Genomic DNA, 25,018 nt, shown 5'->3' on the forward strand with positions numbered 1-25,018 from the left:
TGGTCAGGGACTCTCGTGTCAGTCACATGGACGACGTGCCCAGCCCCCATCGTAGCCAGTCGAGGAGGGGTGGAGGGGGTCAGTGCCGCGATATTGGGGATATTGGCCTGGTCGAGGATACCAGTGTTGGTGACTCTATCTTCCCAGTGGATTTGCAGGATGTAGCTCGGTCAGCATTAGTGGGACCGCTCAGGCACCTTGAGGTGCCCGCTGTAGACAGTCCGCATCTCAGAGCCTACCAGGAGGGTGAGAACCACCTGTATACCATGAGCTTGGTGTCAGATCTGACGTTATTGTCCTTGAAGACATATGGGCCAACTGCTGGGAAATGGGGTCAGAATAGTGAGGTGACTGTTTATGACTGGTATGAATGCAATGGGCCGAAGGGCCTTTACCTGTGCTGTAGAGATCCACACCTTTCTCGTGTAAAACGCTGCAGAGACAAGGAACCTCTCTCTCCCACTAAACGACTTATTTAATTAATCAATTCAAAATCTGATAAAAAGCCAAGGACATTAAGAGACAGAAAGCCAAGATGGATGGCATTAAGACGATCTCATTGGCTCTCATTTCCTCCGGGTGCTCCGGTTTCCTCCCACAGTCCAAAGATGTGCAGGTCAGGTGGATTGGCCGTGCTACATTGTCCATAGTTTTTGGTGCATTAGTCAAGGGGTAAGTGTGGGGAACGGGCCTGGGTGTGTTACCCTTTGGAGGGTCAGTGTGGACTTGTTGGGCCGAAGGGCCTGTTTCCACACTGTCGGGAACCTTAAAAAGAAATACATCAATCCTCAGTTTACTTTAGAGTTTAGGGTCCGAAAAGACGCAGAAATGTTTGCTTTTGTCTGCTTTCTTTTGAGTTTTGATGAGGGATCTTAGTTCTGGAATGATACTGGATGGATTGAAATTGTTCTCCTGAGAGTAGAGACGGTGGAGAACTGAAACTTGGAATAAAAAGTGCTGATAAAACTCGAGTAAGACTGGCAGCATTTGCCTCCTTCAAGAGTCACGTCTTAACTTGAAGCAGTGACCACGCCTCTGTCTCCTTGGGCGCTGAGATTCTCCAGAATTTTCTGTTTTTATATCAGAGGCGAGGGAAGCCTGTTTGAGATAACTGAGTGGCAGGATAACTGTGGGGGTGTGGAGGGGGCGGGGTGGGTGTTTTATGTGGCCAATTGTTGCAGCCAGGGGACTACCACTCAGGGTGGTTAGCACTGCTGCCTCACAGCACCAGGGTCCCAGGTTCGATTCCCACCTCGGGCCACTGTCTGTGTGGAGTTTGCACGTTCTCCCCGTATCTGCGTGGGTTTCCTCCCACAGATGTGCAGGTTAGGGTGGATTGGCCATGCTAAATTACCCATAGTGCCCAGGGATGTGCAGGTTAGGGTGGATTGGCCATGCTAAATTACCCATAGTGCCCAGGGATGTGCAGCTTAGGGTGAATTGGCCGTGCTAAATTGCCCATAGTGCCCAGGGATGTGCAGGTTAGGGTGGATTGACCGTGCTAAATTACCCATAGTGCCCAGGGATGTGTAGGTTAGGGTGGATTGGCCGTGCTAAATTGCCCATAGTGCCCAGGGATGTGCAGGTTAGGGTGGATTGACCGTGCTAAATTGCCCATAGTGCCCAGGGATGTGCAGGTTAGGGTGGATTGACCATGCTAAATTACCCATAGTGCCCAGGGATGTGTAGGTTAGGGTGGATTGCCAGTGCTAAATTGCCCATAGTGTGAGGTGCATTAGTCAAGGGGAAATGGGTCTGGGTGGGTTACTCTTCGGAGGGTCAGTATGAACTGGTTGGGCCGAACGGCCTGTTTCCACACTGTAGGGAATCTAATCTAAAAGAAGCAGATGGGAGGCAATGGGGGTTTCATCGTGAAATGATTAACTCTACAGACCCAGCTAGTGTTCTGGGATATCTAGGTTGGAATCCCACTGGGGTAAATGGTGGAATTTGAACTCAGTTAAAAAATAAATCTGGAATTAAGAGTCTAGCTGTCAGATTTATTTTTTTAAACATGCACCCAGATCAGTAATGCCACTGAGAGAAAGGAAATCTGCTGTCCTTACTCGGTCTGACCTATGTGTGACCCAGTCCTGCCCGAAACCTCGATTCTCCTGCTCCTCGGATGCTGCCTGACCTGCTGTGCTTTTCCAGCGCCGCTCTGATCTAGACTCTGCGTGACGTCCAGGTCCACAGCAATATCGGGGAGTCATCGCTGCACTCTGGGCGATTAGGGACGGGCAAGTAACGCTGGGCTCGCCAGTGACGCCCAGATCGCCTGGATGTCAGACAGCGAAGGCGAAACGAACTTTCACACAGGGAGTCGCAGCAATAGCTGGAGAGGGAAATTGCAAAACTCTCTGGAGATACAGGAGAGGTGTGGGTGACAAGAGGGACTACTTGGATGGATGTTTCAAAGGGTCAGGATGGGAACAACGGGGTTGGGTTGAACCTGCGAAGATTGAGCTGGTGCCAAGACGGAAACTGAATTTGACAAAAGACCTTTGGACACCCTCTTATCAGCTCGGATTGGCGCTGGGCTGTGATTTCATCCTCCTGGAAGTTAATGTGGGCTATAAAAACCATACCAAGAGGCAATTAAAGATTGGTGAGGCCACACCTTCAGTGACTGAGCATCTTTAAAGCTGCCCGTGCCCATCGGGTGCTGCTATTCCATCACATCCTGACGTTGTGGAGGCTGCAAATGGCCCGCTACAAATTCCAATTTTTGAAGATTTTGGTTTTTCTCGTGTTGAGTGAGGGGTATGTGAGGTGAGTATTCAGAGCCAACTCATTGGCGATGTGGGGGGGGGGGGGGGGAGGGAGGGTGGTCTTTGTTGTTGACTTGTCCCTCTCTTTTTCTGGTTGAGATTTGAGTTGAACGTCGTCCCTCTCTGCCCGGACTGGGTTGGCGTTTCCCAGTTTGTTCACGGTTACGCCAGACGGAGCTGCCATCCCCTCACTGACCCACACCATCACTTGTGAGCTCCGAGGGGGGAGACCTGACTGGGATACCCGCTGTCCACATTCGGAGGAAGGGTCACTGTGGCCAAAATGTCAACTCTGACCCCTCTCCACAGATGTTGCCAGGGCTTTTCTTGTCGAGTTATGTCCCCCCCTCCTCTTTTCACTGATGACTTGTTAAAATAAAGTTTCCGAGGAGGATAGCCATAGCTACCAAGACTGGTGGGACAGTGGCTCAGTGGTTAGCACAGCTGCCTCATAGCACCAAGGTCCCAGGTTCGATTCCAGCCTCGGGCGACTGTCTGTGTGGAGGTTTGCACATTCTCCCTGTGTCTGCGTGGGTTTCCTCCCACAATCCAAAGGTGAATTAGCCATGTTAAATTGCCCATAGCGTTAGATACATTGTGGGTCTGGGTGGGTTACTCTTCGGAGGGTCAGTATGGACTGGTTGGGGCCGAAGGGCCTGTTTCCACACTGTAGGGAATCTAATCTAATCTTATAACTTTGAGGTGGTGATGAGGAACCCTCTTTGACCCACTCGCAGCGCTCTCCTGGGTTTTGACTTAGTCACAGTAAAGAATTAAGAGCAGGGGGAGGCCACTCAGCCCCTCTGGCATTCGATAAACTGATGGCTGAGCAAACTGCTGGTTTCAGCTGCTGGTTTCTGGGACCCCTTTTTAGCCGGGAACCCATCTCCGTCCAAAGTACCCAATGATCTCCATCTCCACAGCGCTCTGTGGTCACATGACCCTCTGAGAGAAAAGGAAATCTCTCTCTCATTGATCAAAAATTAATTTAAATCAGCTTTACAAGCACCCAACCTCCACTTACTCTCTCGGGAAAAGAAACCTAAAGACTTGACGACCCCCTGAGAGTAGAAACGTTTCCTTGTATCCTTCCTCAATTGGCCAGCACATCCCTGTGGGAGTAAAAACAATGACTGCAGATGCTGGAAACCAGATTTGGGATCATGGTGCTGGAAGAGCACAGCAGTTCTGGCAGCGAAACCGACGTTTCGGGCAAAAGCCCTTCATCAGGAATAAAGGCAGCGAGCCTGAAGGGTGGAGAGATAAGTCTCATCACTTAAAAATAAGCAAGAGGAAATGTCATGTGAGCTTTGCCCCTGTTGTCACTGAGATTTAAAAGCTGCCATTACTGAGAGTGATTCGAAGTGGACAGTTTGAATAATGTGTTTCTTCTGAATCATAGTCTCACTCAGCATTACTACTGCTCTCTGTTCCCAGCCAGATATAGACCCATTTATATAATTCGGTCACTTCCCAATGTGGCTGGACGCTCTCATCCCATTAATTGCTTGGAAGAGACTCTTGCTATTGTTGGCAAGTGCAGTGGCTGTCCTACACCCAGCGATCTCCCCGCCTCAGCACTACACTGAAGGATTACTTTCATCTGCTCTTGAACTGGACCTGCTCTTCCAAGGGAGCTCTGCTGGCCCTGGCACTGGGAATGTTTGCTTGCTGTTCCCAGTAGGCAGCTGGCAGTCAGTCTGTGTGAGGGACAGATGGCAGAGTTTCAGAGTTTCAGTCAGTAACAGTGGGGCTGCTGGAGATAAAAATGTAATTACACAACCTTGGTGTCTGTAAATGTGTGTGTGTGTGTGTAAGAGAGAGTATGTGTGTGTGAGAGAGTGTGTGTGAGAGTGAGTGAATAAGTGTGTATGTGAGAGTGCGTGTGATAGTATGTGTAAGAGAGAGAGTGTGTGAGAGAGTGTGTTTGTGTGCGAGAGTGAGTGTATGTGAGAGAGAGTGTGTGTGTTTGTGTGTGTGAGAGTGTGTGTGAGAGAGTGAGTGTATATGTGAGAGTGCGTGTGATGGTATGTGTGTGAGAGAGAGTGTGTGTGAGAGAGTGTGTTTGTGTGTGAGAGTGAGTGTGTGTGAGAGAGAGTGTGTGTGTCTGTGTGAGAGAGAGTGTGTGTGTGTATAAGAGTGAGTGTGTGTGTGAGAGAGAGAGTGAGTGTATGTATGTGAGAGTGAGTGTGTGCGTATGAGATAGAGTGAGTGTGTGTGAGAGTGAGTGTATGTGTGTGAGAGAGTGTGTGTGTGTCTGTGTCAGAGAGAGAGTGAGTGTAAGTGAGAGAGTGTGTGTGTGTGAGAGTGAGTGTATGTATGTGAGAGTGAGTGTGTGTGTGTGTGAGAGAGAGTGTGTGAGAGTGAGTGTATGTATGTGAGAGTGAGTGTGTCTGCGTGAGAGAGAGTGCGTGTGAGAGTGAGTGTCTGTATGTGAGAGAGAGTGTGTGTGTATGTGTGTGAGAGTGACTGTGTGTGTGTGAGAGAGAGTGAGTGTACGTATGTGAGAGACTGTGTGTCTGTATGTGAGAGAGAGTGTGTGTGTATGTGAGAGTGTGTGTCTGTGAGAGAGAGAGTGTGTGTGTATAAGAGTGTGTGTGTGTGTGAGAGAGAGAGTGAGTGTATGTATGTGAGAGAGTGTGTGTATCTGTGTGTGAGAGAGAGTGTAAGTGTGAGAGAGAGTGTAAGTGTGAGAGAGAGTGTGTGTGTGTGCATTATCTCTGTATCTACTTAATCAGAAAGTGGTGAACAGTGTGAGTGGGAACTGCTCACACATACATGAGTGGGATCACACATACACATTAATCTCGGGACAGTCTGAGTGCTTGTATTCAAAATGTTTGATTGTACAGTACAGAACCAGGCCATTCAGCCTGACAGATCAATGTTGGCCTTTACTCCTCCCCCTATCAGTGTATCCATCTATCTTCTCTTGTTTAGCTTCCTCCTTCACATCTGTCCCCCTTGGACTGGAGACAGTGATTTTTTTTTGTAAGTCACTCATGGATGTCACAACTTGTCTGACGAGGCAGGATTTATTGCCCCTCCCTAATTGCCCCAGAGGGCAGTTAAGAGTTAACCACATGGCTGTGGGTCTGGAGTCACATGTAGGCCAGACCCGGTAAGGATGGCAGATTTCCTTCCCTCACGGATATTAGATTTTCCCAGTATTTGACAATGGTGGTCACGAGACACTTAACTTCAGATTATTTTATCTAATTCAAATTCCACCCAAGTCCCCGGAACTTTGGCGGCGCAGTGGTTAGAACTGCGGCCTCGCAGCGCCAGGGACCTGGGTTCAATCCCACCCTCGGGCGCCTGTCTGTGTGGAGTTTGCACATTCTCCCCGTGTCTGCGTGGGTTTCCTCCCACAGTCCAAAGGTGTGTAGGTCAGGGTGGATTGGCCGTGGGAAATTACCCATACAGCGTTCAGGGATGTATAGGTTAGTTACATTAGTCAGGGTAAATATAGGGGAGGGGAATGGGTTTGAGTGAGATGCTCTTTGGAGGGTCGATGTGGACTTGTTGAGCCAAATGACCTGTTTCTACATTTACAGGGATTCTATTAAGAAAAAATTAGCTGTGTTTCTGGATTAACAGTGAAAATACCACCAGGTCATCACTCCCCCTTAACCCCATAATGGCAATCCGAGAATATTCCAGGGCGGCACTTTCTAATCCCATAAATTCCTTTAATAAAATGTGCAAGATAAAGCCAGTCTCAGACTGGGACACCTTTTAGTGATGGTTGCAAAAACACCCCACAGATTCGCTGAAGCCCTTTAGGGAAGGGAAACGGATCAGTGCCCGGCCTACATGTGACTCCAGACCCACAGCAAAGCGGTTGACTCCGAACTGGTCAAGGGGAGTCAGGGACCTTGGGCCTTGCTAGAACTGAGGCGAAACATAAAGAGAGTTTGACAATCCTCATCAAAGTGAAATCTCTGCCTGTAAATTGGGGAAATTCTTGCTCAAATGAATATGGCGTCAGAGATGTACAGCACGGAAACAGACCCTTCGGCCCAACCCGTCCATGCCGACCAGATATCCCAACCCAATCTAGTCCCACCTGCCAGCACCCGGCCCATATCCCTCCAAACCCCTCCTATTCATAAACCCATCCAAATGCCTCTCAATGTTGTAATTGTACCAGCCCCCACCACATCCTCTGGCAGCTCATTCCATACACGTACCACCCTCTGTGTGAAAAAGTTACCCCTTAGGTCTCTTTTATATCTTACCTCTCCCATCTTAAACCTGTGACCGCTAGTTTTGGACTCCCCTACCCTGGGGAAAAAGACCTTGTCTGTTCACCTTTCCTCTGCCCATCATGATTTGGAGATGTCGATGTTGGACTGGGGTGTACAAAGTTAACTATCACACGACACCAGGTTATAGTCCAGCAGATTAATTCGGCAGCACTAGGTTTCAGAGTGCTACTCTGTATACTCCATAACCCCCTGATGAATGAGCGTCACTCCGAAAGCTAGTGCTTCCAAATAAACCTGTTCAACCATAACCTGGTGTTGTGTGATTTTTAACCCTGCCCCTCATGATTTTACAAACCTCTATAAGGTCACCCCTCAGCCTCCGACGCTCCAGGGAAAACAGCCCCAGCCTGTTCAGCCTCTCCCTGTAGCTCAAATCCTCCAACCCTGGCAACATCCTTGTAAATCGTTTCTGAACCCTTTCAAGTTTCACAACATCCTTCCTGTAGCAGGGAGAGAGGAACCGAACGCATGAAGCCGCTTTGGAATTTTTCCTCAGTTGATTGCGTTCAAGGCTGAGTTAGAGGGGTTTCTGATTGACAAGACAGTCAGGAGTTATTAGATTAGATTACTTGGAGCGTGGAAACAGGCCCTTCGGCCCAACAAGTCCACACCAACCCACCCAGACCCATTCCCCTACATTTACCCCTTTATCTAACACTATGGGCAATTTAGTGTGGCCAGTTCACCTATATTGCACATCTTTGGATTGTGGGAGGAAACCGGCGCAGACACGGGGAGAACATGCAAACTCCACCCAGTCAGTCGCCTGAGATGGGAATCGAACCCAGGTCCCTGGCGCTGTGAGGCAGCAGTGCTAACCACTGTGCCGCCGTGCCGAGGATGGGTGTACCTGGGGAAGGATGTGGGGGAAGGGGTGGTGGATGACAGGAACATGGAGCGAAGTGTTCAGTCAGGTCAGAGATGATCTTATCACACTGCAGAAGAGGTCCAAGGGGCCAAATGGCCCAAATTCAATTCCTTATGATTTGACACCTTAAGTGTGGGATGCCTGTTTTTCTTTTTAATTTTATTGCTTCTGTAGGATGTGGCCTTCACTGACAAGATAAACAATTATCCCCTGTACTGACTGAGTGATTTCCTCAGCCATTTCACAGGAACGTTGGCTGGGGTTTGAGGGTTTGAGCTACAGGGAGAGGCTGAATAGGCTGGAGCTGTTTTCCCTGGAGCGTCGGAGGCTGAGGGGATGAGCTTTGTAAAATCATGAGAGGGGCCTGGATGGGGTGAATAGCCATGGTGTTTTTCCCCAGGAGTCTAAAACTGCAGGAAGTGGTGGAGGCTGGTACAATGACAACATTTCAGAGGCATCTGGTTGGGTATATGAATAGGAAGGGTTCGGAGGAATGTGGGCCAATGGGACCAGATTTATTTAGGATACCCGGCCGGCATTGAGAGTTGGACCGAAGGGTCTGTTTCCGTGCTGTGTGACACCGTTTACTCTGTGACGACTGAGAGTCAGCCATGTTGGTGTGGGTCTGGAGTCACGTGTAGGCCAGACCAAGTGAGGGTGAAAGGTTCCCCTCCTTAAAGGAGGCGTGTGAACCAGTCAGGGATTTTTTTTTTCTCTCTCTCTCTCAGACAACAATCAGCCACCGTTGTCAAGCTCCCCCTCACCAAAGCTAGGCCTCGGATCCAGATTGATTAATCTCGCCAGCGACTGTGACAGGATTTGAACCCACGATCCCACAGCGTGGGCCAGGCCCTTTGGGTTATGTGTTGAGAGGTATTCCACCATTGTTGCTTCTCCTCGCCCCCACCCCGCCCCCCCGCCCCAATCCCAAACCGATGTTGTTGGTGAGCACACCAGGGATAGGCCCGTTGCCATGGAGATTTTACTTGACTGCCCCAGCTTCCAGGAATAACCCTGTTTTCTTCCTTCTCTTTCCTTGCAGAACATCTTCTCCCCAGGATTGCCATGGAGACGGTCCTGTTAAAGGTACGATGGGGCCGGGAGGCTGGGTGGGGAAAGACATGACCAACTGTCAGGCAGCATTGGCGTACAGAACTGAGAGGTCTCCTGCCTGAGGTCTGGGCAAGCCTTAACATTCTCATTGACTAGATTTCATTGAGGATAGCCGACTTGTACTCCCTGGGTTTGTAATGGGTTACCAAACTAGCAAGGAGCCAAGATTAGAGTGGTGCTGGAATGAGGAGGAGGCTATTGTCCCGAAACGTCGATTCTCCTGCTCCTCGGGTGCTGCCTGACCCTGCTGCGCTTTTCCAGCAACCGTCCTCTCGACTCTAATCTCCAGCAGTACCCACTCTCGCTTGCTTTAAACCAGCGCGGCGTTCCCGGTACCAAGTGGGGGAAAGGGACCAATCTACGGAAAATGACGGACAAAAACGGACGCGGAAACAAAACGGAAATCGCTGGGAAAGCTCAGCAGGTCCGGCGGCGTCCCGGGGGAGAGAGAAATCAGAGTGAACGTTTTGGGAACTTCCTCGGAACCGTTCTGTCCTCAGTTCTGAGGAAGGGTCACTCAAGCCGAAACGTTCACTCTGATTCTCTCCCCAGACGCTGCCAGGACCTGCAGAGCTTTTCCAGCGATTTCTGTTTCTGATTTACAGCGTCCCCGCTTTCCTCAATTTTTACTCAGACAAAAAGGACCCTATGGCTGGCCATTCCCTTCAGTGGGCCCCAGGCTAACCTGGAAGTGACTCCAAACTTTAATTAGGGGAACACGATAAAGCTGATCTATCCTCCGTTTTGCACAGACAAGTGAAAACTACTTCCACACCCGGGTACAGAGTGACTTTTACTGGCATGATTTTGCTTTTCCTCAATTAATTACTGCTCTTAATCACAGCGAGGGCATTAGCACATGCACACGCTGAGTCAAGAGACCGAGATTCACATCCCATCCCCACGAGCAATGCATCATGATACATTTGCATGGTTACTTAGAAATTATTTAGTGTACACGCATCCAACAGACAAAGCATTTGTAACACTCGCACTCCAACCTGACTCTCTCGAAGGTGCTGCAGACGCTGGAGATTTGAGTCAAGATTAGAGTAGCGTTGGGAAAGCAAGGGGTGGCTCACTGCTGCCTCACAGCACCAGGGATCCCGGTTCGATTCCAGCCTCGGGCGACTGTCTATGTGGAGTTTGCGCGTTCTCCCCGTGTCTGTGTGGGTTTCCCCTGAGTGCCCCAGTTTCCTCCCACAGTCCAAAGATGTGCAGGTGAGGGTGGATTGGCCATGCTAAATTTGCCCATCGTGTTAGGTGTATTAGTCAGAGGGGAAATGGGTCTGGGCGGGTTACTCGTCGGTGTGGATGTGTTGGGCCGAAGGGCCTATTCCCACACTGTAGGGAACCTAATCTAAAAAAGTCAGGAGCAGGGCAATCGACATTTGGGGCAAAAGCTCTTCATCAGGAACACTTTCTAACCCAATCGCTGAACAGTCCCACCACAATTGCCATCTCTTTCGCCATCAAGTCGTAGGTTCGTGCCCTATCCCAGGATTCTAGTGTGTAGTTGAGTCCCACACTCCCGGCTCTTGAGGAAGAGCTGACGCGTCAGAAATTCCGTCTTTCAGGATGATTAGATTACTTACAGTGTGGAAACAGGCCCTTCGGCCCAACTAGTCCACACCGACCCGCCGAAGCGCAACCCACCCATACCCCTTACCTAACACTACGGGCAATTTAGCATGGCCAATTCACCTGACCCGCACATCTTTTGACTGTGGGAGGAAACCGGAGCACCCGGAGGAAACCCATGCTGACACGGGGAGAACGTGCAAATTCCACAGTCAGTCGCCTGAGGCGGGAATTGAACCTGGGTCTCTGGCGCTGTGAGGCAGCAGTGCTAACCACTGTGCCACCGTGCCACCCACGGTGAGAAGTTGTTAACGCTCCCTCTTACAAACATCCCCATGGCTCCTGGTGGGGGAAGAGAGGTTGTGAGGGGGGTGGGGTGGGGTGAGGTGAGTCCTCCCTAGTGTAAAGTGCCTAATTCCTTAACCTCAACCGACAGCGAGAACTCTCAAAACTAAAAGAACCGCGGACGCTGTAAATCACAAACAAAACACAGAAATTGCTGGGAAAAAAAAGCTCTGACCGGGTCTGAGTTCAAGTCAGAGCTAACGCTTCAAGTCGAGTGACGCCTTCCCTCAACGTTAGGGTCACCTGATCCGAAATGTTAACTTCTGCTGTCTCTCTACAGATGTTGAGCTTTTCCAGCAAGTTCTGGTTTTTGTAGCTGGAAGTGTCATTTTCCCCATCCCCGTTTTAGTGGGAGTTTGCTGCTGCGTTTCTGATGTTCCAACGGCGTGGGTGCTTATCGTCTGTCCGGGATTTGGCCAAAAGATTACTCCTGTGCGGTTTCCACCTCCTTGGTTACAGTTCCCTCCTGGGGCCCAGGTCACTTGGTTGAAGTGAGTCTCCTTCTTGTTTGCAGATTACATCACACGCTGCGACTTCAACGATGACGCCAAACCCTACTGCGACTGGGTCCAACCCTCCAGCGATGACGGAGACTGGGACCACTCGAAAGGTTCGGCATTAACCAAGCCATCGGAGGACCATCTTGCACCTTGGGACGTGGACAACAGGACAGGTAGGGTGGTACCCAAGGGGGGGAAGCGAGCTGGATTGGACAAGTCATTCCTAGCCTTCAGCCGGGGGCTGGGAATGGGAGGCTCCTGTGAAACCCAGTATGTTGCGGTCTCGTGATGGAGACGCTCAGTCAGAGCTGCAGGGCTGAAGGAGCGCTGACTGTGTGGAGTTTGCACATTCTCCCCGTGTCTGCGTGGGATTCCTCCGGGTGCTCCGGTTTCTTCCCACAGTCCAAAGATGTACAGGTCAGGGTGGATTGGCCGTGCTAAATTACCCATAGTGCCCAGGGATGTGCAGGTTAGGGTTGATTGGCCGTGCTAAATTACCCATAGTGCCCAGGGATGTGCAGGTTAGGGTGAATTGGCCGTGCTAACTTACCCATAGTGCCCAGGGATGTGCAGGTTATGGTGGATTGGCCGTGCTAAATTACCCATAGTGCCCAGGGATGTGTAGGTTAGGGTGGATTGGCCATGCTAAATTACCCATACTGTTCAGGGTTGTGTAGGTTAGGGTGGATTGGCCGTGCTAAATTGTCCCATACTGTTCAGGGTTGTGTAGGTTAGGGTGGATTGGCCATGCTAAATTGTCCCATAGTGTTAGGTGGATAAATCAGAGGGAAATGGGTCTGGGTGGATTACTGTTCAGAGGGTCGGTATGGACTGGTTGGGCCGAAGGGCCTGTTTCCACACTGTAGGGAACCCAACCTTAGCTCATTCTCCCCACTCTCTAGCAGGAGAAGTTCCTCCTGAAGTCTCATTTGGATTTGTCGGTGACCTTCTTCTACAGATGGCTGTATTGGACTGCCCTGGTGTGAGACACATCCGTAGTGTTGAGGCTCCCCTCTCTGACTGTACTGCCCCCCTCCCCCATTCTGAACCTGTTTCATCTCTGGCTTTGCCTTCTCTCAGAATGACCACTGGCGGGCTCCTCCCCCTTTCTTCACACGTTAATGTCGATAGCTCTTCCACCCTCCCTTCTCAGAGTCTCGACACCGTGAGAGTACTGATTGGCGTATGTACCCGGACTGCTGCCTCACGGCGCCCGGGTTCAATTCCAGGCGACTCTCTGCGCGCACGTTCTCCCTGTGGGTTCCCTCTGCTCTCCTCCCACAGTCCAAAGATGTGCAGGTCGGGCAAGAACGTTTAGAGATGTGTAGGCTTAGTGGATTAGCCATAAGAAATGGGGAGTTATGGTGGATCTGGGTGGGAGGGTCAGTATGGGCCTTATGGTCCGAATGGGGAATTCAGTGATTCGACAAACATTCTCATTATACAACATCTCCAGGACAGGTTCAAACACCTTCTCCACATCCTTACGACCAAATTACCTTATAAAGACATCATCTCTTCTCAGCCTGTGCTGGAGAGCGCAACCCAGTCCTTTCTATGATAGCTCTAAGCTCTCTACCATTCCTTTCCACCTCCCCTAGCTCTCCATATCATTTTCTTATCATGGACTGGGGACAGCATGAGTTAGCAGTGACCTGTCGGCCTGGTTCCACGGGAATGGTGGAGGTCAGGGATTCCCAGACGCTTCCGAAGCTGATCCGGTCTTTGGGCTCGGAAATTTTGAGCAGTGAATTGAAGGGGGCGGTGTTCGATGGGACGAGGTGGATAAAGGCTAGCATGGGACCTGTTGGGCTGAATGGGCTGAATATTTGGTCGCAAGAGCTCCATGTGTTCTCGAGACAAGGGGAAAGTCCCACCTTTTTAATAAAGTCTGATCAGATTAGGTTAGATTACTTACAGTGTGGAAACAGGCCCTTCGGCCCAACAAGTCCACACCAACCCGCAACCCACCCATACCCTACATTTACCTCTTACCTAATACTACGGGCAATTTAGCACAGCCAATTCACCTGACCCATACATCTTTGGACTGTGGGAGGAAACCGGAGCACCCAGAGGGGACCCACGCAGACACGGGGAGAACGTGCAAACTCCACACAGTCAGTCGCCCGAGGCGGGAATTGAACCCGGGTCTCTGGTGCTGTGAGGCAGCAGTGCTAACCACCGTGCCACCGTGCCGCCCACAATGATTGAATAACGGGTTATTATTCCCTTGTCTTTGAACCAGGTTACTATATCTACCTGGATGCTGTCAAACTTCGAAGCAAACAGTCCATCCGTCTGGAAAGTTCGACCGTGAATGTCACTGGCGATGTGTGTGTGGAGTTCTCATACTACATGTATGGACTATATGATAATGGACAGACCCTCAGCGTCCTGCTGGCTCAAGGCCCAGGTGACATGCAGCTGTGGAATCGTACCGTGCCCCAGAGCCACGCCTGGCTGTCGGAGTCCGTCACCATCCCGGGACAGACCAGCGGCACCGTCCAGGTGAGGCGCTATATCAATCCTCGGGGTTATCGGGGGTTGGGCTCCCCTTCCCCTTGGTTCATTCCTTTACACCCATCCAGCCTGGGCACTGCCCTGGGGCACCAACTGAATTCAGATAGCGCCTCAGGGGATTCCCCCTTCTCCCTGCAGTGCAGCGATGGACTGCGGTGTGGCAGCCATTTGGGCACAGGAAGATCCCAATAACTAGGTGATTGACTTGACGGGAGGGGTAGATTTTGTTCGCGAAGGTCCCCCCCCTCACTTAAATGGCACCATTCAATCTTTCACACTCACCTGAGAGAGAAGGAAAGAGATATTTGGGTGGCTTTGTTGAAACACACAAGTTTTATTTCAGGCAGTTGTTAAGGTTAACCTGTCCTGGTCCTCGCTTGAAGCCTCTCATGGAAGTTAGCTCCGTAACAATCGAGGGTGACTGAAATCGTCGTTGACGTATAATTGTCATTGAGACGTCAACCACGGCTGCCGACGCTGTTCAGCGTGACTCTGTCTCCTTTTTCCAACAGGTCGTCTTCGAGGCGACCCGAGGCCTGGACGACACGGCTCAAACGGCGCTGGATAACGTTGCCATAACGATGGGGCCTTGCTTCGGTGAGTGCAAACCGAAGCCTAACCTGTAGGTGGTGGCGTTGATGAATGGAGACACTAAAGGGAGGGAGGGGGGGGTCAGCTGGTAGGAATGGGGCCCAATTCCGACCTGGATTGAAGTTAGTGGAAGACACAGTCGGATTCTCTGACGGTAGGGGAAATCCACAGCTCATATGCTGGTGAAAAATCAACCATAATTTCTTCATTTTAAAAGTGTCTACAAGAGGCCTAGAGGCCGTGAGGGGATCTCAAAGTTAACAGATTGCTGACTTATGATAATATTGTTACTTCTTCTGTCTGCCTGGATCTTTTTTTAAGGATCGGGGAGGCAGTATTTTTAAATTTAGTGCATTTGTTAGGACTCCCAAGCGTATCTATCAACATTACAATGTCAGATAAATGAGCAAGCGCAGACCATTCGGGCCCTCAATCCCATTCGATAAAATCATTGTGTCCGCAGCCCCACTTTCCTTTTCTATCCCCCATAATCCTTCATGCCCTTGTCAATTGGGCCTAGCTTGGACTTGAATCTATTCAATGATCTGGCCCTCCACTGCCCACCTGGGGAAGGGAGTTCCAAATCCTCCAGGGAGGAGAGGTTCCTTCTCATCTCCACCTTCAGTGGGAAACCTGGCTGAGACCCCTGGTTCAAACCCCCCCAACCCCCAACCCACATCCTCCCAGCATCTACCCTCTCAGAAGCTTCCAGTCAGACCGCCTCTGGGTTTTCTCAAACTCTCTAATGAACGCAGGCTTAACCTGCCCAAGTCACTCCCAAACACACCAGTGCCCAGCAGTATCTCCAGCGGGCATGGACCTCCCCATCCACTGGTAATAGACCAATGGTAGAGGTAAGCACTGGGCACACCCCATGTCAAACACCACTCCATTCCATTTTACAGTCCCCCCCTGTGTCTGTAAACTTGGGAGGGTCCTTCCTAAAATTCCAGTCAACTAATTGATAAATTTGGGAGGGTGCCTTACTTCAATGTGAATATATTCATACCCGAGGCCATGACAATGTCACTGGGCCAGTAATGCGCAGGGGTAGGGGTTTCAAATCTCACCCCAGGACAGTTCAATGGAGTTTCAATTCAATTAATGAATCCAGAGTCCACCATGGTGGAAGTGGCAACCATTGTCAACCGTTGCAAAGGCCCAACCGGTTCACGAATGTCCCAGGCAAAACTGCGACACCGACATTCCCGGAAAACAGAAGGCTCCAGAAATTTAGGGGCTGGAATTCCAGTTTGAGGCTTGTTGTCCGAGATGATGGTTCGAAAAGGGATAATACTGGTGAACGTATTAAACTCCAAAAACCGAATATTGTCCCACACTCCACAGAGGAGAACCAGGTAGGCTAGCATGAGGAGACAGATGGATCACTTTTGGAGTAGCACGGTAGCTCAGTGGTGAGCACTGCTGCCTCACAGCGCCAGGGACCCGGGTTCGATTCCAGCCTCGGGCGACTGACTGTGTGGAGTTTGCACGTTCTCCCCGTGTCTGCGTGGGTTTCCTCCGGGTGCTCCAGTTTCCTCCCACAGTCCAAAGATGTGCAGGTTAGGGTGGATTGGTCATGCTAAATTACCCATAGTGCTCAGGGATGTGCAGGTTAGGGTGGATTGGCCATGCTAAATTACCCATAGTGCTCTGGGATGTGCAGGTGAGACAGGTTAACCATGGGATATGCAGGATTACAGAAATGGGGAATGGGTGGAGGGGCAGGCTCCTCGTTGCGGAGCTGTTGTGGACTTGATGGGCCAAATGGCCTGCTTTTACGCTGTAGAGATTCTATCTTATTCCATGCATGGCACGATCCCATAAAGCCTGCTGCCATATGGAACTAACCACCCTTTGTGGTCTCGTGTGGGCACTGGGGGAGGGGCCTATTGTCACTCAAATCCCCATCACCGACAGATCCCAATTTTGATTTGATTAGATTAGATTCCCTACAGTGTGGAAACGGGCCATTCGGCCCAACCAGTCCACACTGACCCTCCGAAGAGTAAGATAAATCAGCGCTTCTTTTAATGGAACCAAAGATGTTTTTTTCTCAGTATCTCATTGTACTCATTCACGTTCGAGAGAGACAGTCCCAGAGGCGTTGTTAATTCGGGTTAAATCACAGACGTAGAACATAGAATGTTACAGCACAGTACAGGCCATTCGGCCCTCGATGTTGTGCCAACCTGTAATATTAATCGGATGCCCATCTCAACCACGCCATTCCATTATTATCCATATGTCTATCCAATGCCCATTTAAATGCTCTTAATGTTGGCCTTACTCTCTGAGTAAAGTAACTACCCTTGATATCTGTCCTGAATCTATCACCCCTCAATTTAAAGCTGCGTCCCCTCATGTTAGCCATCACCATCCGAGGGAAAAGGCTCTCACAGTCCACCCTGTCTAGCCCTCTGATTATCTCATACGTCCACAGTGGTTAGCACTGCTGTCTCACAGCGCCTGAGACCCGGGTTCAATTCCCGCCTCAGGCGACTGTCTGTGTGGAGTTTGCACGTTCTCCCCGTGTCTGCGTGGGTTTCCTCCGGGTGCTCCGGTTTCCTCCTACAGTCCAAAGATGTGCGGGTCAGGTGAATTGGCCATGCTAAATTGCCCCATAGTGTTAGGTAGGGGGTAAATGTAGGGGTATGGGTGGGTTGCGCTTCGGCGGGTCGGTGTGGACTTGTTGGGCCGAAGGGCCTGTTTCCACACTGTAAGTAATCTAATCAAAGTCTTGATTAAGTCACCTCTCAACCTTCTTCTCTCCAACGAAAACAGCCTCAAGCCCCTCAGCCTTTCCTTGTAAGACCTTCCCTCCATACCAGGCAACATCCTGGTAAATCTCCTCTGCACCCTTTCCAAAGCCTCTGCATCCTTCCTATAATGCGGTGACCAGAACTGCAGGCAATACTCCAGGTGCAGCCACACCAGTGCCTGTTACAGCTGAAGCTGTGGCTCCGAAACCCAATCTCCCTACCAATAAACGCCAACACACCATATGCCTTCTGAACAGCCCTGTCAACCTGGCTGGCAACTTTCAGGGATTTATGCACTTGGATACCACGATCTCCCTAGCCAGCATTTTACCCAGTATTCTGTATTCCTGTTACTTCTTCCGAAGTGAACTACCTCACACTTTTCCGCATTAAACTCCATTTGCCACTTCTCAGCCCAGCTCTATGTTCCTCTGTAACCCACCAACATCCTTTGGCACTATCCACAACTCTGCCTACCTTAATGCCATCTACATATTTACTAACCCATCCTTCAATGGCCACTTCCAGATCATTTATAAAAATGACAAACAGCAGTTGACCCAAAACAGATCCTTGTGGCACACCACTGGTAACTGGATTCCAAGATGAACATTTCCCATCAACCACCACCCTCTGTCTTCTTTCAGCTACCCAATTTCTGATCCAAACCGCTAAATCACCTTCAATCCTGAAACTCTGTGTTTTGTGTAATAGCCTATCGTGTGGGACTTTATCAAACACTTTACTGAAGTCCATATACACCACATCAACCGTTTTACCTTCATCCGCCTGCTTTATCACCTTCTCTAAAGAACTCAATATGGAACTCAGCCCTTCACAAAACCGTGCTGGCTATCCCTAATCAACATACTCCATTCTAGATGATTACAAATCCTGTCTCTTATAACCTTTTCCAACACCTTACCTACAACCGAAGTAAGACTCACTGGCCTATAATTACCAGGGTTGTCCTGACTGTCCTCCTTAAACAACATTTGCTGTCCTCCAGTCTTCTGGCATGACTCCTGTCGACAATAATGACATAAAGATCGAAGCCAAAGGCTCTGCAATCTCCTCCCTGGCTTCCCAGAGAATCTGAGGATAAATCCCATCCAGCCCAGGGGTCTTATCTATTTTCAGATCTTCCAAAATTGCTGAAACCTCCTCTTTGTCAAGCTCAATCCCATCTAATCTTGTAGCCTGTATCTCCGTATTCTCATTAACATTGCCCCTTGTCAATGTGAATACTGACAAAAAGTATTCATGAAGCGCTTCCCCAAGGTCCTCAGGCACCACACACAATTTTCATAAACTGTCTTTGATTAGCCCAAATCTTAGTCTAGTCATTTGTTTATTCCTGGCACTATCTCATGACATTTCTCATCCTGCTCTGCACAGCTTGTATCAGAGGGTGCGATTTTGATGAAGGCCTGTGTGGTTGGACGACAGAGACGTATGGGGATGATAAAGATGGTATTGGCTGGGAACGGTGGTCAGGCAACTCTGGCACAGCTCACTCAGGCCCTAATGATGACTTCTCCAAGCCTGGCTGTAAGGAAACAGTGTTTTTAAAATCATACTCACTGAATTATTGCAGCACAAATCAACTTTAGAAAACTCATTTGATAGACACAAGCGTGCTCACAAACATTCACACACAACCTCACACATTCGCAGACTGACACTCATTCACAAAACACCATGTTCACGATCTTCTCCACTCTCACACACGTTCACACAGATACACCCTGCTCAGATACAATGTCATACCCACTCTCACACACATGTTCACCCAGATCTCTCTCTCACACACACACACACACACACACTCACTCACTCACTCACACACACTCTCATTCACACACACACACTCACACACACACACACACACACGCGCACACACACACATACTCTCACTCACACACATGCACACACATGCACACACGCACACTCACACGCACACACATGCACACACACTCTCACTCACACACACTCTCACACACACACACACACACATACTCTCACTCACACACATGCACACACACACGCACACTCTCACTCACACGCACACACATGCACACACACTCTCACTCACACACACACTCTCACACACATACACTCTCACACACACACTCTCACCCACACACACACATACTCTCACTCACACACATGCACACACACACGCACACTCTCACTCACACGCACACACATGCACACACACTCTCACTCACACACACACTCTCACACACATACACTCTCACACACATGCACACACACTCACTCGCGCACACACACTCTCACACACACACTCTCACTCACACACACACGCACACACACTCTCACACACACACACACACACTCTCACTCACACACACACACACTCTCACTCACACACACACATGCACACACTCTCACTCACACATACACACACACATGCACACACTCTCACTCACACACACTCACTCACACACACACATGCACACACGCTCACTCAGCCACGCACACACTCTCACACACATGCACACACACTCACTCACACGCACACACACTCTCATTCACACACACACACCCACACACCCCCACAAACACACGCTCTCACTCACACACACTCTCACTCACACACGCACACACACACACGCACGCACACACTCTCACTCAGACACACACACTCTCACTCACATACACTCTCACACACACACATACGCGCGCACACAGGCGCACACACTCTCACTCTCACTCACACACACCCACACACACACTCTCACTCACACACATATACACACCCCCACACATACTCACTCACTTACACACACGCACGCTCACTCACACATACATTCTCACACACGCACGCACACACTCTCACTCACGCACACACACACTCTCACTCACACACACACTCACTCTCACACACATGCGCACACATGCACACACACGCACGGATGCACACACTCTCACTCACACACTCTCACTCTCACACACATGCGCACACATGCACACACACGCACGGATGCGCACACTCTCACTCACACACTCTCACTCTCACACACTCTCACTCACACACACACAGCCCCCCCCACACACACATCCCACACACTCATACACCCCCACACACCCCCAAACACACCCCTCCCCACGCACCCACACATGCACACCGCCCCCACACACACACACCCCCACACACCCACACACCCCCACACACACACGCTCTCTCACACACACGCTCTCTTTGATTGGGGAGGTGTGAGCCCCTTAACCAGTCGCTGTCTGAAACTCTCTCCCTCCTGTTGCAGTCGGGCAGTACATGCTGATTCTCTCAGCAGACAACAAACCAGGGCAGAAGTTCCATTTGAAGAGCCCGCTGGTGACCCCCTCCCGGTGCCTTTCCCTGACCTTTCACTATTACCTGTATGGGACTGCAACAACAATGGCAGTAAATGTCTATGCAGAGCAGCCAGGTGAGCAGGGTCCTTCCCAGCCGGGTGCTGAGCCTCGTCTGCCTGGCCCTCTCACACACACCCTCTTTCCTTTGCTTTCTCCAGCTCGCACTCTCTCACCTTCTCTCATTCTTCCTCTGCTCTTTCTCCACCTCGCATTCCCTCCCTCTCCCTCTGCTCCGTCTCCTTCTCGATCCTCTCTTGTACTTCCCTCTAACTCTCTTTCTATCAATCTCTCCTTCCCACCCTGCCCCCCACTCTCCTTCCATCAATATCTCCCTCCCTCTCTCTCTCCTTCCATCAATATCTCCCTCCCTCCCACTTTCTTTCCATCAATCTCTCCTCCCCACCCTCCCACTCTCCATCCAACCATCCCTCCCTCCCTTCCTCTCTCTCTCCTTCCATCAATCTCTCCCTCCGTCCCTCTCTCCTCATCCTTTCCTTCCTCCCATCTCGCTCTCTCTCTCTCACTCACCTGTTCTGCTTCCCTTTCTCCCCCCCCCGCCGATTTCTCTGTCCATCGTTCTCTCTCCTCACGTTCTCTCTCTCTCTCTCTCCTTCCTTCTCCCGGTGCCTCGACCTCACCCTCCGTGATTCTGTCCCCCTGGTTTTTTGCACTTTCGCCCTGCTCCCTCTCCCTGTCTGTCTTGCTGACACTCTCTCGGGTTAAGGCATTTCAATCAGCTCCCTGGTGACGTGGCCTTGTTTTACAGGAGGGTCTATGGGACGTCCATTACTCAGCATCACTGGAAACCAAGGGCGTCGGTGGATCGAGGCCCAGGTTGTTCACTGTGGAGATTCACCAATCCAAGTGAGTGGCTGACAATAATCGCCATGGTAACCCTGAGGCAATCCCGGTTGAGGGTGGGAACCAGGCGCGCATTGGGTGCCAATTGCATGCTTTGCAATGGTTGCCAGGTTACCACAGAGGCCATATTCCTACCAATCGAAGCCAGGCTAGCTTTGATTGCAAAGGTGGCTGGTGAAACTCAGCAGGTCTGGCAGCGCCTGCGGAGAGAGAAAGAGAGTGTAGGTTTTGTGGCTGTTCTTCACAGCTGGATCAGTTATGGTCTTATGTGATGGTCAGGCTGAGAGGCCTACTCCTGTCCCTATGGGCTCATTCGCCTCGGCCTTTCCAAAGTCCACAGGTCACCCATGTCTTCATCCTATCAGATACGAAATAGTGCCTCTGTGTCTCGTCACGGATGCTGCCGACCTGCTGAGTTTCCCCAGGACCTCTTGTGCCTGTTGTCCATTTGGCGATAGAATCGCTGCAGCGGGCCACTTGGCCCATCCCAACAGCCTGAAGAACATTCCTCCCTTCTACCTTAACCCTGCATTTCCCATGGCTAACCCATCCAACCTGCACATCCCTGGGCACTGTGGGACAATTCAGCAATTTTACCTGATACTTGCCTTTACAGTTTGTCATAGAAGGTGTTCGAGGAGAAACTCCAGCCTCTGATATCGCCGTGGACAAAGTCTGCATCTTCGCCTGTAGCGGTAAGAACTAAACCTGAAACTCTAATCTGTACACGTCTTGGAGGGTAACTGCACCATCCTGAAAGGTTCCAACCAGCAGATCACATGTGAGATCCTCTGGCCTTGACTCATTTTCCCATCATTCATCTGATGTGGGCATCATGGGATAGGCCGGCAGCCATCTTTAGTTGCCCAGCTGTGGATCTGTGGACTTGAACGGGTAAGATTCCCTTGCTGAAGAGATCCAGTTTCAGTGATTCAGATGAGTTTGGCCGTGAGGACTGGTTTTTCAACCAGATTTCAATTAAATTCAAATTCGGCGATCCGCCATGATGGTGTTTGAATCCATTGCCCCAGGCATGAGCTGGGGTCCTTTGGAAATGTACAGTAGAGTTGGCACAGGACTGCTCCCTCACTAGAGGGACTGGCAGTGATTAAACATAAAGGTCACAACGACTCAGGGAAGAGGAGAGATTCAGAAGGAGAGTCCTTCAGGATAATGTCAGCAAGTGCGGGAATTGAACCCACGCTATTGGCATCACTCACATTATCCAGCCAACTGAGCTAACTAACTGCCATGGCCCCTTGCACCACGGTGTTGATAGTGTGGATAGAAAATGCTTCCTTCTCCGATACAGAGGCTGTCCATGTAGGGAACTCTCATATGCAATTATGGAATTCAACTGGGGAATGCAAGAGAAACATATTCATCCAGGGAATGGTGAGATTGTGGAACTCTACCCCACACGGAGTGACTCGGTAATTATTGCAGCTGCAGTTAAGGGGAAATTAGGTTTGTAAGTGAGGGAGGAGGGTACACTTTGAGAAGGAGGGTTGGGACAAGGCTCAAGTGGAACATAAACGCTAGGAGGGGCTGGTCAGGCTGAATGGCCTGTATCTGCTCCGTGAAGATCCAGCAATCCAAATTCCTGTCCCATTTCTAACGTGGAGCAAAGGGTTTGCCCTGAGGGTGGAGGTCGGAACCAACAGTCACTCATTGTCCAACAGCGACTGGTTGCAAACAGCCAGTGTATGGAACCATAATGTTTGCCACTTCTAACCTTACGTGGCACCATGTGTGGTAAGGGCTATGTGGGCAGGTTCTCTGTCACCAAACCCCCTTTTGTCTTAGTTTTGTTTCAGACCTCACTGAGCAATTAGCGGTTGAGGACATCCCATTGTGGACTACCTTCGGGAGAAGCAGTCCTTCGAGAACAGGAAGGTTTATTGTGGGATGATGATAAATACAACATTTGGCCAGGCCTCATGACTAGGACTTTAGGGAGCAGCTACAGATACAGCTGCTCCCTCCTAAGGCTGGAATAGAACTCCTCACCTCTACCCACACACTGTGTGTGTGTGAGACATCACAACAATGGGTGGGGCCGAATGTAACATGAGCATTAACTCGTTCAGATCCATTGTCTTATACAATAACTTTCTTTTGTCAAACAGGTCCAGAAACAACACCGAGCGACCCACAGAGCACAATACCACCAACTGTCGATGATATCTTGACCCCTGGGACCATTACAGACCACCTTTCGACCATAGAGGCCTCCTCAGCAAATATAAGTGAGTACGTTAGCGCCAGTGTGGACAGCACACTCCCCATCCAAGTGCCATTGGTGGACGTTGTAAGACCTCTTACCAATTTGTTTAGATGAACCATAGAAAGCATCCTATTAGGATGCATCGTGGCTCGGTATGGCCACTGCTCTGCCCCAAGTCTGTAAGTGACGACAGAGAGCTGTGAACACAGCCCAGTCCATCACACCCTCCATCCACTGACTCCATCTGTACGTCCCACTGCCTCGGGTAGGCAGCCGACATCATCAAAGACCCCTCCCACCCCGGTTATGATCTCTTCCACCAGGCAGAAGGTACATAAGCTCAAACACCCGCACCAACAGATTGAGGAACAGCTTCCTCCCCGCTGTCATTAGACTCCAGAATGGACCTCTCACATTTTATATGGAATGTTGCCCTCGCTCCCTGTGCACCTTCTCTGTCGCCATAACATTGTATTCCTCGCTCTGTTCTATTACTCTCATACACTTTGTACAGTATGATCTGCCTGTAATGCACACAAAACAGAACTTTTCACTGTACTTAGGTACATGGGACAGTAATCAACAGGAGTAGGCCATTCAGTCTCTCAAGCCTGCTCTACCATTTAATGGGATCAAGGTGTTTCTGATATTCCTGACATCTATTTTCCTGTCCCTTCCCCAACATCCTTGATTCTCCGACAGATCAAGAATATATTTATTTATTCCTGTGCTATTTGTCATCTCTAACCGTCAAAGTCTGTGAGAAGATTTGTAGCTCGGGTGCTCGTTGTTGTGGTTCTGGTCGCCGAGCTGGGAGTTTGTGTTGCAGACGTTTCGTCCCCTGTCTAGGGGACATCCCCAGGAGTCTCTCAGAGGCTCCCAAGCACTGAGGATGTCACCTAGACAGGGGATGAAACGTCTGCAACACAAACTCCCAGCTCGGTGAACAGAACCACAACATCCCTAACCTATGTGGCTCCATGTGTGGGAGGAGATATTTGAGGAAGATCACTGTCACGAAAACTCCTTTGTCTTAGTTTCCTCCTGGACCTTTCGAAGTGATTAGTGGGAAATGATATCCTATTTACAGAGGATGCAGTCCTTCGAGAACAGGAAGGTTTATTGTGGGATGATGATAAATACGACATTTGGCCAGGCCTCATGACTAGGACTTTAGGGAGCAGCTACAGATACAGTTGCTCCCTCCTAAGGCTGGAATAAAAC

The 25,018-nt window shown here is 50.2% G+C and overlaps 1 protein-coding gene across 1 annotated transcript in view; it reads left to right on the forward strand.

Annotated features, from left to right (window-relative positions):
- Positions 1-26: 26 nt before the first annotated feature.
- LOC132835219 (zonadhesin-like) overlaps positions 27-25,018 on the forward strand; it is a 140,998-nt gene continuing 116,006 nt past the window's right edge. The window contains exons 1-8 of the mRNA XM_060854582.1: positions 27-246; positions 11,464-11,622; positions 13,698-13,960; positions 14,485-14,569; positions 20,616-20,780; positions 21,473-21,570; positions 22,184-22,262; positions 23,697-23,816. Of these exons, the coding sequence (XP_060710565.1) occupies positions 27-246; positions 11,464-11,622; positions 13,698-13,960; positions 14,485-14,569; positions 20,616-20,780; positions 21,473-21,570; positions 22,184-22,262; positions 23,697-23,816 (1,189 nt within the window). The remainder of the gene's footprint in view (positions 247-11,463; positions 11,623-13,697; positions 13,961-14,484; positions 14,570-20,615; positions 20,781-21,472; positions 21,571-22,183; positions 22,263-23,696; positions 23,817-25,018) is intronic.

This window comes from Hemiscyllium ocellatum, chromosome 44, assembly GCF_020745735.1.
Source record: "Hemiscyllium ocellatum isolate sHemOce1 chromosome 44, sHemOce1.pat.X.cur, whole genome shotgun sequence".
NCBI classification, from domain to species: domain Eukaryota; kingdom Metazoa; phylum Chordata; class Chondrichthyes; order Orectolobiformes; family Hemiscylliidae; genus Hemiscyllium; species Hemiscyllium ocellatum.